General features: G+C 37.2%; 1 protein-coding gene across 1 annotated transcript in view; it reads right to left on the bottom strand.

The window, feature by feature from the left end:
• Positions 1-16,243, bottom strand: part of LOC120526474 (polyunsaturated fatty acid lipoxygenase ALOX15B-like) — a 63,497-nt gene that overhangs the window by 18,137 nt on the left and 29,117 nt on the right. Inside the window, exons 2-7 of the mRNA XM_039749640.1 lie at positions 13,020-13,267; positions 12,768-12,911; positions 11,516-11,719; positions 9,319-9,405; positions 7,830-7,999; positions 3,539-3,660 (exon numbers count right to left, since the gene is read on the bottom strand). Coding sequence (XP_039605574.1) covers positions 3,539-3,660; positions 7,830-7,999; positions 9,319-9,405; positions 11,516-11,719; positions 12,768-12,911; positions 13,020-13,267 — 975 coding nt within the window. The remainder of the gene's footprint in view (positions 1-3,538; positions 3,661-7,829; positions 8,000-9,318; positions 9,406-11,515; positions 11,720-12,767; positions 12,912-13,019; positions 13,268-16,243) is intronic.

Below are 16,243 nucleotides of genomic sequence, written 5' to 3'. Positions count from 1 at the left end.
GTTAGTTTCAGTGTATTTATAAAGCCGCGTCAGGAAAATAAGGTGTAACCACACAGGAACAGTAGCATTGCTACTGTTAAGGTTTGAGGTACCGTGGAAAAGTGCGTGGCTTTACGCCAAGTGTAGGTTTTATACATCGCGATTTGAACGTGGAAAAGTTCTTACGCAACATTTCTGTGCGTACGCACCGTTTATACATGAGGCCCCTGGAGTTCGCCGCCCCTGCTATAGGGTTTCCTAAGAAAGAAAAGCTTGGCTGAAATAAAGACCAACATATATCAAAAACAAGATTCATCAGTATATCTTTTTCATTTTTAAAATCTGTAAAGAGATGCAAAGGAAAATCCACATATTGATAGAATAAAAACAATTTCAGATTGAAACATGAGGCCTACAGTAATGAATGATGCGAACCATATTTGCTGATATTAGCACAAAACCTACAAATCTGAACCATTATAAGTAAGATGGGATAACTGCAGGGTTTGTAGGCATTATGCAATATATTTACACAGGAAAATTTTCAAAACATCATAGTATTTTAAGAAAAATGAAAAATTTAAATTACTACACAAAGTATGTTGTAGTTATGTCAATATTGGTATAGCTTACAAAAGAGAAAAAGGTCAGTATGTCTAATAAAACACAGTAAAGAAAAAAAATTGCAGTGAAACTGAGAGTCACTGGTTTTAGTAATATCTTTAAGAAAGGGAGCACACTGACCAGAGGAAGATTTGTCAATTGGAATCAGTGTTACAAACAATCATAAATATTCTGTATTTGCCACCTACAGTAATCAAAATTTATCAGCACACTCATTTAAACTCTGAATGTCATTTAAATATACCTAAATGTTGAACAAAGCCATAATTTTACATGTTCAATCCTTTTATTATTTGCCTCTTTTAACTGATATTAGTGCAAACTGTTAGTCAGGTCAGCGCAATACCACGCATTGCCGCACCCACCACACGACAAAACAGCTCTGGATTCTGGTTGGCAACCCCCCCAGGCAGACATGCGGTCCAGTCCCACCATCCAGAAATGACCCTCTATCTGCTGCAGCCAGGTGTTATGATTGCATCCCCTTGGCCTGGTCCAACCACTCCAGTCCTCAATAATGAGGATCCTGCGAGCTGGATCAAGTTCGGCTGTAGTGTTGTAACTGATGCTCCCTCACAAGGCAGGTAATGTGCCTCATTCGGGACTCCATGAGCAACCCAACCACTCATTCTACAAAAACTCAAACAAATGGTACCTAAGGATTCTCAGAAGAGACACAGTACCAAAAGAGTCCAGTCTTCGCCTCAGGTCACTGGATAGCGCAACCATATAGCAAGTCAGGAAGCACCAGGACTCTAAAGACTCTAAACCGCTAGGTATTGACTGAATTTTTATTGTTTTGAAACTTTATTTTTCAGGCTGGAGTAATCAATTTCAAAATAGACAATCAGCCTGAGAAAGAAAACACTGCTTTTAAGATTGATGATCATCATGTAATTGTTGTTAAATCTACATGAAGAAAGCCCTTTAAATTTTCTGGAAATGCTAGCTACAAAAAGACAAAAATGACAGATGAAAGATCATCACCTAGACAAAACTTCCGCTTTCCCCAAAATGTGTTCTGGATAAATACCTCAATGCCAAAAATCCTAAGAAACTATGAACGCAGACTTGAAAAGACTTATCTTCACCATCATCTGTATCCGTACCTAATTGTTTTTCAATAAGACTCTGTTCAAGTATATTTTCACCTCTTTTTGCTGCTGGTTTTTCTGCTTTATATAAATGCTGATTTTATATTGTTTTATTGGGTCAAAGTATACTGTTTGAGAATGTGGGTGATTGCAATATTCCCACAGGGTTGAGCAGCTGAGAAGGGACGCCTTCAATTGGAAATAGTGCAATAAGCGGGCATCTGCTTTCATGATTGGCACAGATTTAAATCAGGTCTTAAGACAACCATTTGGTCTGTTTGACCCAAGCCATTAAGTTTCTCGGTTTGAAGCAGCTATCCATGTGCAGGTAAAGTTGTAAACATGGGGCGCTATAGAGTAAACATATCTAATACTAATACAAAACAACTTTGTTAACAGTAACTGTAGCATAAGTGAAAAAAGCAGAGCAACTTCCAAGAGAATACACTGAAGGTGTAGTGTTAAGAGCAGCTGATATGCAAGACTTCCTTATTCCCACATGGGTTAGCGACTAAGAAAAGGTGTTTTTGAAAAAGTAGCAGTGCAGTAAGCAGGCACCTGCTCTGGTTAGTGAGACAGGTGTAGCTCACGTCTGAAGACAACATTTTGTCTGCTTATGCCAGGCTAGTAAGTTTCTTTGCTGGAAGCAAATGTCCAAGTACAGGTAATGCTGTACACACAGGGTGCTATAAAACAGCTATATAAAGTGCAAGTAAATTTCCATGATAATATAGCTATATCTGCAAGGAATTACTAAATGATAAAGTTGAATGTATTTTGGGACCCTTCACATTTCTTTTTGATGATATTTTGCAAATGTTGTATGTATAGGGAGTTTCAATATGAGTTAAGCTGAACAGTCTGTTCTTGATACTAATTTGTTAAGCATTTATGCTTTTTTTTGCTTTAATGACAAGAATGAATACAATAAACAGTGAATTACCAGTTTTGTTGGTAAGATACTGTGCATGGTTTCTGATAAGTTTTTGAAAATATAAAGAGAAAAATCTCAGCAAGCAAATGAGAAGACTAAAAAGGAAAGCTAGCATAGTTGTGTTCAGCGTGCATGTGTTTGTGCTATTAGAGAGCCAGATGCTACATTTAGAATTCTTCACCGAGGAATTTGGTGCTTCCTGTTTTTTCTTCAGCATGTTTATTTTTGTCTTGTACTATTGATGAATATTATTCATCTTTGTTTTCCTATTAGAGTGCACTGTATTGTGTTTTTTACTTTTGAGTTCATGAACAAGAACTTTTTTAACTTCATAGGATGAGAAAAAAGTTCTCCAATAAAGCCACTACACTAGTTTCTTTTATCAGAGTAGTGCCATGGGTTGAAAGAGTTACACAATGTGTTGATTGTCCACCAATCTGAAGACTGAGAAGCTTCCAGCAAGTAATATTACCTATATTTATACCACTTTGGTTCCTGCACAGGTGAGAGACTGTCAAAGTTAAGACAGCCATTAAAGCCAGTAACACTGGAGATGGCAGGCTTTTGAGACTCACCATTTTTAAATTACAGTACTTCTATCCTTTCTAAGATATGTCTTATAATACAACTAATGTCTGTTGTTTGAATTGAGTGGTGGAAATATGAAAGTGTCTGTCAAGCTATATAAGGACAGTCTACTCACCTGTAAAGAAGTTTTCTTCTCTTTGGATCAACCAAATTTAGTTGCTGTCCATGGCTCCTAACCAATTAATGGAAGATATCAAATACAGATACATGTACTTGAACGTTTTTTGCATGGTATGGTCTTGCTTTAGACTTTTTCTTTTCCATTAATCTAGACTGAGAAAGTATTAAGGAATTAAGTTTATATCTCTGTAAAGATTACCTTTACTCTCTTGACCAAGGAAGCCTTCTGTGAAAATCTCCTTAATCCAGCTTTGTAATTCTATGTCATTCTGGACAGCAAGATCACTTGGGTAGAAAAATTGCAGCAGTTTCTCCACAAACCTGGCATTCAACATGAGCAAATCAAACAGTGAGAGACAGGGACTGAGACATGACAAAGTGTTACTAAGAGTGCCACCACACTTTTCAGCATTTGCTAGAATATGCACATTTTTTTTACAACTGTGAGGAGATTGCTCTGTCCTCTGTTTGATTATTTACCAGAATAGTTTTCATAAATACTAAGGGGCTCCGCCTCCTGCTCGCTTCGCTCGCCCACCCCCGGATATACAATTTAAAGAGATTGTTATTTTCATGGGAATTGTTACATATGCATTATTTTCACTTTTACTTTAAAACTTTTGTAAAAACAATATTTGTCCTTTATTTCCAGTCCCAGGCGTGGTTAAATCTCTTTCTTGCAGGACGTGTAACACTGCTCACGTTCTTAAGGGAGGGCGGCTGAATGCACACTAAGGAGATGCTGTCAGATCATCTGCTGTCTTTCTGCTGCCGCTGCTGGTGAGCTGCATGTTCTGCTTTAAAAGCCTGTACAGCAGCTGTCTTTTTGCCACTTTGCTTCTCTGCCACTCACGTTGTGAAGGGGTGGGGCTGAACACACACTAAGGGGAAGTGGTCAGATCAGCTGCTGGCTTGCTGCTGGCGAGCTGCATTTTCTGCTTGTCGTTTGTCGTTGTTTTAAGAGCTTGGAGCATATGAAGTGTGTCTGCCAAAAGCATTCCAACAATTGCTAGATTAGATGTCCCTTAAACTTGTTTTAAATGTTGTCTCACTGCCTTGTCTTGCGTGACGTTAAAGTGTCTCTCGTGGGACGTCAAATTGTCTTCTGAGAAGATCATGTCTTGTCTCCCTAGTCTCCATCCCAAGATTTTTTTTTTATAATAGAGATGCTTTCTAAACGTATTTAGGGTCTCTGCTTCAACTGTAAGACTGAGCAGTTTTTATAGATTTGAACAGCCACTTCCTTGCTTCCTAGTGTCTCTGTGAAACTTGACATGGTCAAGTATGTATATTAAGTTCAGTTCCCCAGATTCTTTATGAGTACATTTTCAGTGAAACTCAATGTTTCAGTTCATAAAATATTTGTGAAATTAATTGATGTTCAGTAGCTAAGCACCAGTAACTTTCTATGTAATTAGTTTTCCAGTGGCAAAAACTCCATAATGTTAATGATAATGTATTTAGGTTTGTCTTTGTGTGAAAAATATTCAACATGTGACATTTTTAAAAAAACATACTGCACTCCTTTGTGGTGATGTGAATGAGAGGCATAAATAAAAACAATTTTGCTAGTGCATTATGAATTACATTCATTAAACAGCTGCAGAGGAGAACACAGAAGAGTAAGCAAGGCTGTATTCCTTGTTTTGCACCTGAAATACCCCTTTAAAACCCACAAGAAGTGTATTTAATATGCTTCACATTTTGTGCTTGCCTACAAAATTAATGTTAGTGACAGTTTTGCAAAAATATGTGATCAAAACTTGCCTATTTCAAGCACCCTCAAAAATTTGAGAAAGCTGCCTCTTGCACAAGGCTACTTACTGTACAAGTCGAACTGCATTTGATAAGTGAAGACATGTTGTTATTTAAAAACTCACTCAAAGACTTTCAGTTTTAAAAACATGTTGTTTGGACTAAGTTAGGCACCAAGCTGTGTGTGTCAGTAAATACAGAAAACATTTTTGTGGGATGCCCTAATCAGTAACAATGTTCTATCTGCCTTTAAAAAGTCCTATAATGTCTGAAAAAAGGGGTACCTTAAGGAATGAAGCAGCACGGTTCTAGGTGACAGCCTTTGGTGCAAATAATTACAGAAGCTAGATGCCACATGAAGACTTCACTCTTGTAGTGGCAATTCAGGAATCCCACCCTTAATCTAATTACTTACAATTCCTCAGACTTGACGTCAGAATCAGACATTCATTGGTATAATACACATAGTTTCTTTTGCTTCATGTGCTTGCACACCAAATGAACAAATACTTGGAGAAGAAAACGTCTTTGTGGTTGAAATGCTGGCATATTTTTTTTGCAGCTAGTCTTTCATCAGAAGAATTGACCACCAGACACTAACCACCCTGTTTTGTAATCTTATTGCTCAAACCCATATTCATTTTGTCTAAATCTACACCAGGCATTAAAATGCATTTGAAAATTTGTGAGGGATGCCAAAAGTTGTGTGCAAGGGAAATATTGCATTCAGACCAGCCAGCTCTTTTAAGTACTGTGAGTGTAAAAAATCTTACTATAAAATTTCAGGGAATAATTTATAAAGAATATCTATATTTGACTTTTAGCAGTTTCAAATGCTGCTACATGCTGCTGGACATCATAGGGGGCAGACATGTGTGCCTAGACAGCATTTTCACAGCTCAGTTAAGTTAAAAACCCCTAATTTTCAGATTAGGGTGACAAAATGCTGACTACTTTAGAACATTAGAACACTCTAGACAAGAACAGGCCATTCAGCCCAAAAAAAACTCGCCAGTCCTATCCACTTATTTCTTCCAAAAAAACATCAAGTCGAGTTTTGAAAGTCCCTAAAGTCTTACTGTCTACCACACTACTTGGTAGCTTATTCCAGGTGTCTATCGCTCTTTGTGTAAAGAAAAACTTCCTAATGTTTGTGCAAAATTTACCCTTAACAAGTTTCCAACTGTGTCCCAGTGTTCTTGATGAACTCATTTTAAAATAGCAGTCGCAATCCACTGGACTAATTCCCTTCATAATTTTAAACACTTCAATCATGTTACATCTTAATCTTCTTTTGCTTAAACTGTAAAGGCTCAGCTCTTTTAATTTTTCCTCATAATTCAACCCCGTCTGAACACTGTCTGGAAGTTGATAATGTCCACAATGACTCCTAAATCCTTCTCATAAGGTGTACTCTCGATTTTATGACCGCCCATTGTGTATTTAGACCTAACATTTTTACTTCCTATGTGTAATACTCTACATTTAGTGACATTAAATTTCATCTGCCACAAATCTGCCCAAGCCTGTATGCTATCCAAGTCATTCTGTAATGATATAACGGATTCCAAATTATCTGCTTCTTCCTTTTTGTTTGGAGACTAGAAGACTATAAACTACAGATACTGCAAAGTAGCACAATAGTAGTTGATTCATGACCAGTGCTGAATTCAGAGCAGTGTGGCAGAGGAAGTAGCTGTTTTTGTGGTTGAGTAATTTGTGCTTTTGCTACAAAACATATCTGTTGTTTGAGACTTTTTTTTTTTTTGATGATGATCTGATGATTTGACTATTGTTATTTGCTTTACTTCCTACTTGAGTCAATTTGTAATCTCACTTTTTCTGTTGCTTTATTCATTGTGTCTACTAATATTACTGCTTTGTCAGTTCTTTGATGACAGAGATGTTATATAAAAAAGATGCACTGAATGATTAAACTTTTATAGAAATGCATGCCAGCAGAGGTTATGCCTTATTCATAAAGGCATAAAGTGAAATTGATACATATGGTTATTAAAATGTATTGTACATCATAAAGCTCTTTGCATAGACTTTAGCATAGGTACGGCAAAAATCATATTACTCATTTTTACTATATTACTATTATGTAACAAGACCTCAACAAATACTTCTTTGGATATTCATAACTCTTACAAAGCATCAACAAAGTGTTTATTCATCTCTGCAATGTGACTTGCCAACAAGTCACTTTGAAGCAGTCTGAGACATTTTTCTTAATATCACATATTTGGCATAAAACATGTGAATCCTTCATATTAACAAGTCATTTTATGTCATGTCAATATGTCATGCTGCACAGAAGTAAATAACATATTTACTGATACTTTACAAGTGTTATGAGACCAAAAAAACCTTTGTCTTTTTACGCAAGAGTAATGAGAAATAGATGCATTTTTGCAGTACCTAAACTAAAGCATTACCTAAAGAACAGCAATGGTTATGAGTACCCTTGTGCAGTGGTTGGTAAATTACTTATTACTACTTATTATTTGGCTGACAGCTTTATCCAAGGCAACTTACAACATCTGAGATACAATTGGCTACAGGTGAAGTGACTTGTTTATGGTTACATTGTCTCAGTAGTGGGATTTAAACTCACAACCTCAGTCCAAACCCCCTGACCACTACACCATATTGATTGATCTAAAAGTGACATTCTTATCTTTGTGTCATATGACATGACACAGTGATAACTGTCTGAAATAAATTCTTGCCTGTGTATAGCACCCCATACTTTGAGACCATCCTCAGCAAAATAGCAGGAGGCCAGCTGATCCAAGCCCCGCTGTCGTAGGTCATCCGGTAAACAAAGGTCATTGTAATGTAACTGGCTCATCCCTCTCTGAAGAAGCACACCTACTCCCTCCAGTCCACAACCAATTGACTTAAAAACAAAGAAACAAATAAGTGAAAAACACATATTGTATTTTTTCAAATGATACATCTTATTCTTTTATTGTGAAACATTACTTCATAAAGCTGTTCTAAGATAATTAAGTACCGAAAACAGATACAAGAGTTAATGCATCATTGTATAAAGTGGGCATGTTGGCACAGTGAGCAGAATTGCTTCCCATACAAATTTGAATCAGTATGACTGCTACTGTATCAAACCTTGTACATTCTTCCCTTTTCTTGCCTAGCTGTGGTAGGTTTACTCCCCAAACCCACATTCTCGCATGTTAAGTCAACTGGCAAATCTGAATTTACTTCTTAAGGAACATATGTGACTAGGCACAGGATTGTGCTCTGCAGTGGGCTAGTGTTTTGTCCAGGGTTCCTGTCTTTAGCCTAATCTTGCTGGGGTGGGCTACATCCTTTAAAAGAAACACTGCAGTCATTATTCTTGAAACATCACTTGATCCTTCAATAGGGTGAATCATCATTGATGTTGCCTGGGGTAATTGGGCGCTTCAGTTCTTTTGAATATCGTGCACTCCATCCCAGGCCACCTAACTGGGAGTAATCAGTTCTGAGCCTGTGCCACAGCAGCAATCCAATGATCTGTTTGCTTTATTCAAAGCCATTGTGATGCTGTATGCATGATGGCATCAGTAGCTCCTCTCACTTCCTTACTCCTATGTTGTAGATTGCAACACAGGCCTTGCAGAGAGATGTTATTGCAAAATCCCACTCCACCCCCACAGTCCAACACTTTGCTTTCCAATCTTTAAAATGTGCAGTTACTAACAAGGTTTACATACTGTGACATCTATTCTTCACATGGTACCTTGAACCCGACCATGACAATGTTCCTTATTGAATCTAACCAGAGCAGTATGTGAATCCTAACAAATATCTCACAGATATATGAAGGGACTTTAATTGCTCTACCAGATCTGCCCTTAGTTGTCAGCAGTATTGTTATGTGTGGAGTTTATGTGTTCTTTCTTCTTATAGGTTGGTTTTCTATAAGGTTTAAGTTTTCTTAAATAATACAGAATGATTTCATGTTATTTCATTGATAGATAATTTTAAATTATGTCCATGTGTGTTTATGCTGACAAATAATATAACAAATGAGTAGTGGAATGTACAGAGTATGTTAGAAGTTTGGACTAATTCAGAAAATTATCCAAATTATCCAGGTTATGCATGCTTTTTATAGTGCTGCTTCTTCACTTAAATTTCTTCAGAGTCTTACTTATGCTATACTGCCATGGCTTGCTAGATTATGTGGGCACCACTCCATAAAGGCCATACCTTGTCAAATACACCTCCCTTAGCCAGTAGAGAGTTCCGGGCTTGAATGTTAATTTGCAAAGTTGTCCATACATGACATATGATAAGCTGAAATAAAAAAGCAAGTTTCATCAACATAATTTCAAACAGGGCTTTTTGCTACTCATTTAAAACAGGGAGAACATTAGAACATAAGAAAATCTTTGACGAGATCATTCAGCATAACAAAGCTCACAAATCCTCTCCACCTTAATTTCACCAAAAATAACATCAAGTTGCGTTTTGAAGGTCCACTCTACTTTCTAATTTTTTTCATGTGCCTATGGTTCTCAATGTGAAGAATAACTTTGAAATGTTTAATACAGATTCATCTTTAACAAGTTTCCAACTGTGTTACCGTATTTTTTGTTAAACTCATTTTAAAGCAACAGTCTGCATTTCTTGTACTAATTCCTTTCATAATTAAAAAAAAAACTTAATTCATACCACCTCTTAATCACAGTTTGCTTAAAGTGAAAATGTTCAACACTGTGGTGGATGGCTGGGGTCCATGCCCAGCTGGGATGCCCCTTCATTATATGTTCAGGAGGAGCAACCATGGACTGTGCAATATCCTAGATGCTAGATGGCCGCCCCCCCCGGGTTGGAACGGTGCCTTGGTTTCCTGCAGGGCTCCATGGGAATTGGAGTTGGGTGCAGCCTTGTTGGGTCCTGCAGGTTTCACCAGGGGGTGCTGCAGCTGAGACTCCTGAGCCCATATGGGCAATGTATTCGCCCCAGCCAGAAGTGCGGCCGGAAGTCAGCAGTCAACCACCTGGAGCACTTCCGGGTGGACTATAAAAGGGGTAAGCTTCAACCACCCAATGGCCAGAGTCGGGAGGAGAAGGACGAAGCTTTAAGGAGGAGTGGTGGTGCCAAAGAAGAGTGTGTTTTGGTGTTCTGGGGACTGTGTTGTGCCTGTCGGGGCCATGGGGAAGATGTGCCCTACAGGTGAGGAAAAATAAAAAGTTCTTTTGTTTTAGACTGTTGAAGAGAAAATCATCGACGCAAAGAGGCACCAGAGGTCTTCACCCGGAATGAAGGCTCTCAGGAGTCAAGAGGATGGGCAAACAAAGTTTACTGTTTTGTTTTGTTGCAATAAACAACAACAACACAGGCTCAACCCAATTCGGCCAAATCAGATCGAGCCCCGAACAGTTCAAAAATCACAGTTTATATCTCATTTCTTATCATTCCGACCTCGCTCGAAGCAGCCCATTCACTGCTTCATCTGACCCTTTTCTCTGCAGCTGGCCTAATTAACTCTTTTTTTAGGACCATCAATATTTCTAATTTTCTGTCAATTATCTTTATTATTCTGCTTTGCTTATTTTTTAGGTCGGCTGAGAGCCAACAGGTGTTTTCCCTTCTTCCATCATTGGGCTGTCATTACCTCATTTTCTCCCTTCCTGGGTCCTCTTGCTAGATTATATTGGCAGCTAAAGCCAAGCTGCAATTAAAAAAGAAATATGGCATGTGCCCTTGTTTAACCATTTGTTTAGTACGCCTAACTTGCATTAATATTTGCACTAAAGTTAATGCTTATATATTTTTCTATATTTATTTATGCTAATACATGAATCCACTAATTTTATTTTCCATAATAAGTGCCTCCAGTGTGAGTCTGTGTCGGGTCAGGCGCCTATATGGCACCTTTTTTTTTTTTTATTAATTTTATTGCAATCCATACAAAGCAATCAAGTTTTTACAAAAAGAAAAATTGAGTTAAGAACAGATCGATCCCCATCCCTCTATATAGCACCTTTTACAAACACCTACTCTAAGAATGAGCATAGTCACTCTTCTCTGGACTTTTTCTAGTGATGCTATATCCTTTTGTAACCCTTAGACCAAAACTATACACATTACTCCTGGTGAGGCCTCACCAGTGCACAATAAAGCTCAAACATTCCCCTCCTTTGACTTGTACTTTATACACATCATGCTATGTAATCTAACATTCTGTTAGCCTTCTTAATGGCCTCTATAGATTGTCTTGATGTAGATAGACATGAATCCACTATGACTCCTACATCTTTCGCATAAAGGGTACTTTGAAGTTTCAGACCTCCAACTGTGTAATAATGTTGGGCTACCTCTACGACTGGTGACAATTAGCACAAAGTTTATACTTCAATAGTAGCAGAGAACAAGAAAGCAGATTACATTTTTTGCATACCTTGTGGAGAGGATGTACTTCTGGAAGTTGCCTCAGGGTGGCAATGCAGTATATTTCTCCCAGCATATGAGTCTTCAGGTAGTGAGAAAGGATCTGATGGCAAAAGAAATCAGAATTCCGAACCCAGATCTTTGCCAGGAGCCAATCTGGTTCAGAGTCGGATGGAAGGAAAATAGGGTTCTGAGGGCCTGGTGTCTGATTTAACTGCAACAAGGGATACATCAACTAATAAATTAATCATTTAATTGTATTAAATTTAATTTTCATTGTATTAAATAACTTTCGCATTAAGAATCATTATTACAATCCCAATTATAAAGTAAACATGATTACATGAATCACAAAAAATAACAGAATTCAGATAGTAATAGAGATGATCTTGTGATCAATTTTGTAGCCTTGTCCTGTGGCACTTTTTTCTCAAATAGTACCCCAAGCTGATGTTTACTTGATTATGTTGACCTCTATTGTAAGTCACTTTACATAAAATTTTTTAAAGGAATAAAAGTAAATTTCAATGTACAAATTAATTAAAACTACTAAAGTCAAAGTGAAGAAAACCAAGTGCAACTATATGTTTAAAAAAAAAAACAGTGAGCACTGAATGTATGTAGGCAAGCTTATTTCTTTGAGTTCCATTTGTTCACACACACTACCATAGGTGGTTCAATTTGACTTTGTCATGTTCAAATATAATATGATTTTTGTTGGGGGTGTGAACATACATCAAACATTTTCTAGGGTGCAGGGCACATAAAAGGTTGGGAACCAGTGTCCTAGATGTATCTAAACTGATTTTTTGTTTTCCTCTCATATGTTAACAAATGGATTTTCCCAATTTAAAGAGACTTAAACTAAATGTCTTTAAGAGTTTTAAAATACTGTATATTAATGCTTACATATACAGTATACAGTATGTGGAAATGTATGTGTTTATGTAGCACAGCAATTGATATTTAATTGTTACTGCATTACGTTTGCAATTCTCCAATCAGCTCTAAGCCTGGCCTTCCCAAATGGTTTATATATCTATTTATATAAGAATAAACTGGACATACTTCCTGTGCTAATATAGTGCCAGTAAACATTTCAGTATAGTATAGGTGGGTACAGAAGAGTTGTTTCCTGAGGGATTAAACTAAGGAATAGAATCTAAATCTAGATCTAAAATGCAAACTAAAAATAAAGTAGTAAAACATGTTTGAGATAACTTGATCAAGTCACTTCAAAATGAGTTTTTAAAGAGATGTACCTGAATAGCAATTGGGAGCAGCTGCCCTTCTTCAGTTTTGTGGAGAAGGCAAAGAGGGGTAGTCAGAAATTGCTGCCGTCCATTCACAATGTTAGCAGGAACACCTTGTAGCACCTCATAGTCAGCCAGAAATATATTTCCTTTCTGCATCCAAAAGAAATTATGTACAATTGTATGTAATCTAGTACCCATATGTTCTTATTCTCCTGGAAAATGCAACTACAGAATGTCTAAAGAAAGAAATTTTGAAACCTCCAGCTCTAATTTTAGAGACGTGCCAGCTGGTAGCAAAGTCTTGACCATCTCTTCTGTGACTGGAAATTTTCTCGGCAGTGTGCGACTTTGAGATACCATGTATGGGTTGCAGCCATTTAAGAACTGATATCCAAAAAATGCATCCTCCTGCCAGTGAATCTTAACATACTCTGTGTGAAGAAAATGGACATTGGATAACTCATGCACAATGGCAATACTGGTTCCATTTAAATGTATGTATTTTCCTAAAAGATATAATACATTTGAATAAGTAAATTAATTTAGGAAATGTACAAATATATCTTTGTAAACTAATCCTGACCATCAGGTAGTTTTTTTAAATTTAATGTTGTCTTGGGTTTGAATTCTGACATCAAGGTACACCCTTGATGATCTCAACACATCTTAGTATTCCTAAAATACTTAAATCAATGCCAGGCTATAAACCCTGGTTAAAATCTGTCCTGCTTCCACGTAACAACTATCTAACAACTATCCTTATCAAACTGATGAACTAAGTCAGCGTTTCTCAACCTTTAATTATTTGTGACCCGATTTTTCATAATAGTTTTAATTGCGCCCCCTAACATTTTTTTGAAAGGAGCCCACTAATACCAATTTGTTCTTTTTTAATTAGTGATATACAGTTAGGTCCATAAATATTGGGACAGAGACAACTTTTTTCTAATTTTGGTTCTGTACCACAATGAATTTTAAATGAAACAACTCAGATGCAGTTGAAGTGCAGACTTTCAGCTTTAATTCAGTGGATTGAACAAAAAAATTGCATAAAAATGTGAGGCAACTAAAGCATTTTTTAACGCAGGGGTTCAAAAGTAATTGGACAATTGACTCAAAGGCTATTTCATGGGCAGGTGTGTTCAAGTCCGTCGTTATGCCATTATCAATTAAGCAGATAAAAGGCCTGGAATTGATTTGAGGTGTGGTGCTTGCATGTGGAAGATTTTGCTGTGAATACACAACATGCGGTCAAAGGAGCTCTCCATGCAGGTCAAAGAAGCCATCCTTAAGCTGCGAAAACAGAAAAAACCCATCTGAGAAATTGCTACAATATTACGAGTGGCAAAATCTACGGTTTGGTACATCCTGAGAAAGAAAGCAAGCACTGGTGAACTCAGCAACGAGAAGACCTGGACGTCCACAAAAGACAACAGCGGTGGATGATCACAGAATCATTTCCATGGTGAAGAGAAACCCCTTCACAACAGCCAACCAAGTGAACAACACTCTTCAGGGGGTAGGCGTATCGATATCCAAGTCTACCATAAAGAGAAGACTGCATGAAAGTAAATACAGAGGGTGCACTGCAAGTTGCAAGCCACTCATAAGCCTCAAGAATAGAAAGGCTAGATTAGACTTTGCTAAAGAACATCTAAAAAAGTCAGCACAGTTCTAGAAAAACATTCTTTAGACAGATGAAACCAAGATCAACCTCTACCAGAATGATGGCAAGAAAAAAGTATGGAGAAGGAGTGGAACAGCTCATTATCCAAAGCATAGCACATCATCTGTAAAACACGGTGGAGGCAGTGTGATGGTTTGGGTGTGCATGGCTGCCAGTGGCACTGGGACACTAGTATTTATTGATGATGTGACACAGGACAGAAGCAGCCGAATGAATTCTGATGTGTTCAGAGACATACTGTCTGCTCAAATCCAGCTAAATGAGGTCAAATAGATTGGGCGGCGTTTCATGATACAGATGGACAATGACCCAAAACATATAGCCAAAGCAACCCAGGAGTTTATTAAAGCAAAGAAGTGGAAAATTCTTGAATGGCCAAGTCAGTCACCTGATCTTAACCCAATTGAGCATGCATTTCACTTGTTGAAGACTAAACTTCAGACAGAAAGGCCCACAAACAAACAGCAACTGAAAGCCGCTGCAGTAAAGGCCTGGCAGAGCATTAAAAAGGAGGAAACCCAGCATCTGGTGATGTCCATGAGCTCAAGACTTCAGGCTGTCATTGCCAGCAAAGGGTTTTCAACCAAGTATTAGAAATTAACATTTTATTTCCAGTTATTTAATTTGTCCAATTACTTTTGAGCCCCTGAAATGAAGGGATTGTGTTAAAAAAATGCTTTAGTTGCCTCACATTTTTATACAATCTTTTTGTTCAACCCACTGAATTAAAGCTGAAAGTCTGCACTTCAACTGCATCTGAGTTCTTTCATTTAAAATTCATTATGGTAATGTACAGAACCAAAATTAGAAAAAAAGTTATATATCTAACCGTATAATAGATGCATATTTTATTATACCTACTTAACTTTTATCGATATTTATCTAACTCTATATTTACTTTTCTAGTATCAGAATGTAGTTTAAGTTAATTAGTTTTGGTTTCAATAGATGTATTTTTCATATTTTCGATTCTTGTTTTCTTTTTTTCACATCTTTGCGCCCCCCTTTTTGTTACTTTACACCCCCCTAGGGGGGCCTGCCCCACAGTTTGAGAACCACTGAACTAAGTTATGAACGAGGCGGCTAAGGCACTGAACTTTAAACCCCATGCTGCTACAATCCTTGCCTCTGATTTGCTGTGTGACAAGAGAGTTAACCTGGCCATTCTCCATCTATAAAAAATAAAACATATGCAAATAGTTGTACTACATATTTGTTATTTAAAGGAACTTGGGATATTAATTTCATATATAAATGTTTTTATAAAATAGACACTGTTATTATTCTTTACAAATTCTTGCATCTTAGAAACTTCTCTGTAATAAAGCTGTTAAATAAATACACATATCAATTCATTACCTATACCTGCTTAGTTTAAGATTGTAAGAGTAAGAACCTATCTTGGCACCACTATAAGCAAGGCAAAAGCCAACATTTGATGGGGCAAATGCCACACTAACTTAAATATAAAGGATATATTTGATATTTTTCAAATCCGTTATTTCTTCACAAGCTTGTTAAACAGTATATGAATTTGCCACATGGAATTGTGTTCTAAAGTGAAAAGACTTCACAAGTATTGATCCGCATCTTGAGATTACACACAAAACAGCATATCAATGTTGTTTTAGAAAAAAAAAATGCAAAAATTAAAACATTTTGATTGAATTCAGCCAAAGAGAGATCACCCATGCATTTTGCCTCACTGCTCATCTTCTTCCATGGCACCCTCCAGGGCCAGGGGTGTGTTATCACCTCGAATAGTCATCTCCAATTGCTATTATTGACAACAATG

The sequence above is a fragment of the Polypterus senegalus genome, chromosome 3 (assembly GCF_016835505.1).
Source record: "Polypterus senegalus isolate Bchr_013 chromosome 3, ASM1683550v1, whole genome shotgun sequence".
Lineage (NCBI taxonomy): Eukaryota > Metazoa > Chordata > Cladistia > Polypteriformes > Polypteridae > Polypterus > Polypterus senegalus.
The sequence above is the reverse complement of the archived record's forward strand: the minus strand, read 5'-3'. Positions and strand labels throughout refer to the sequence as shown.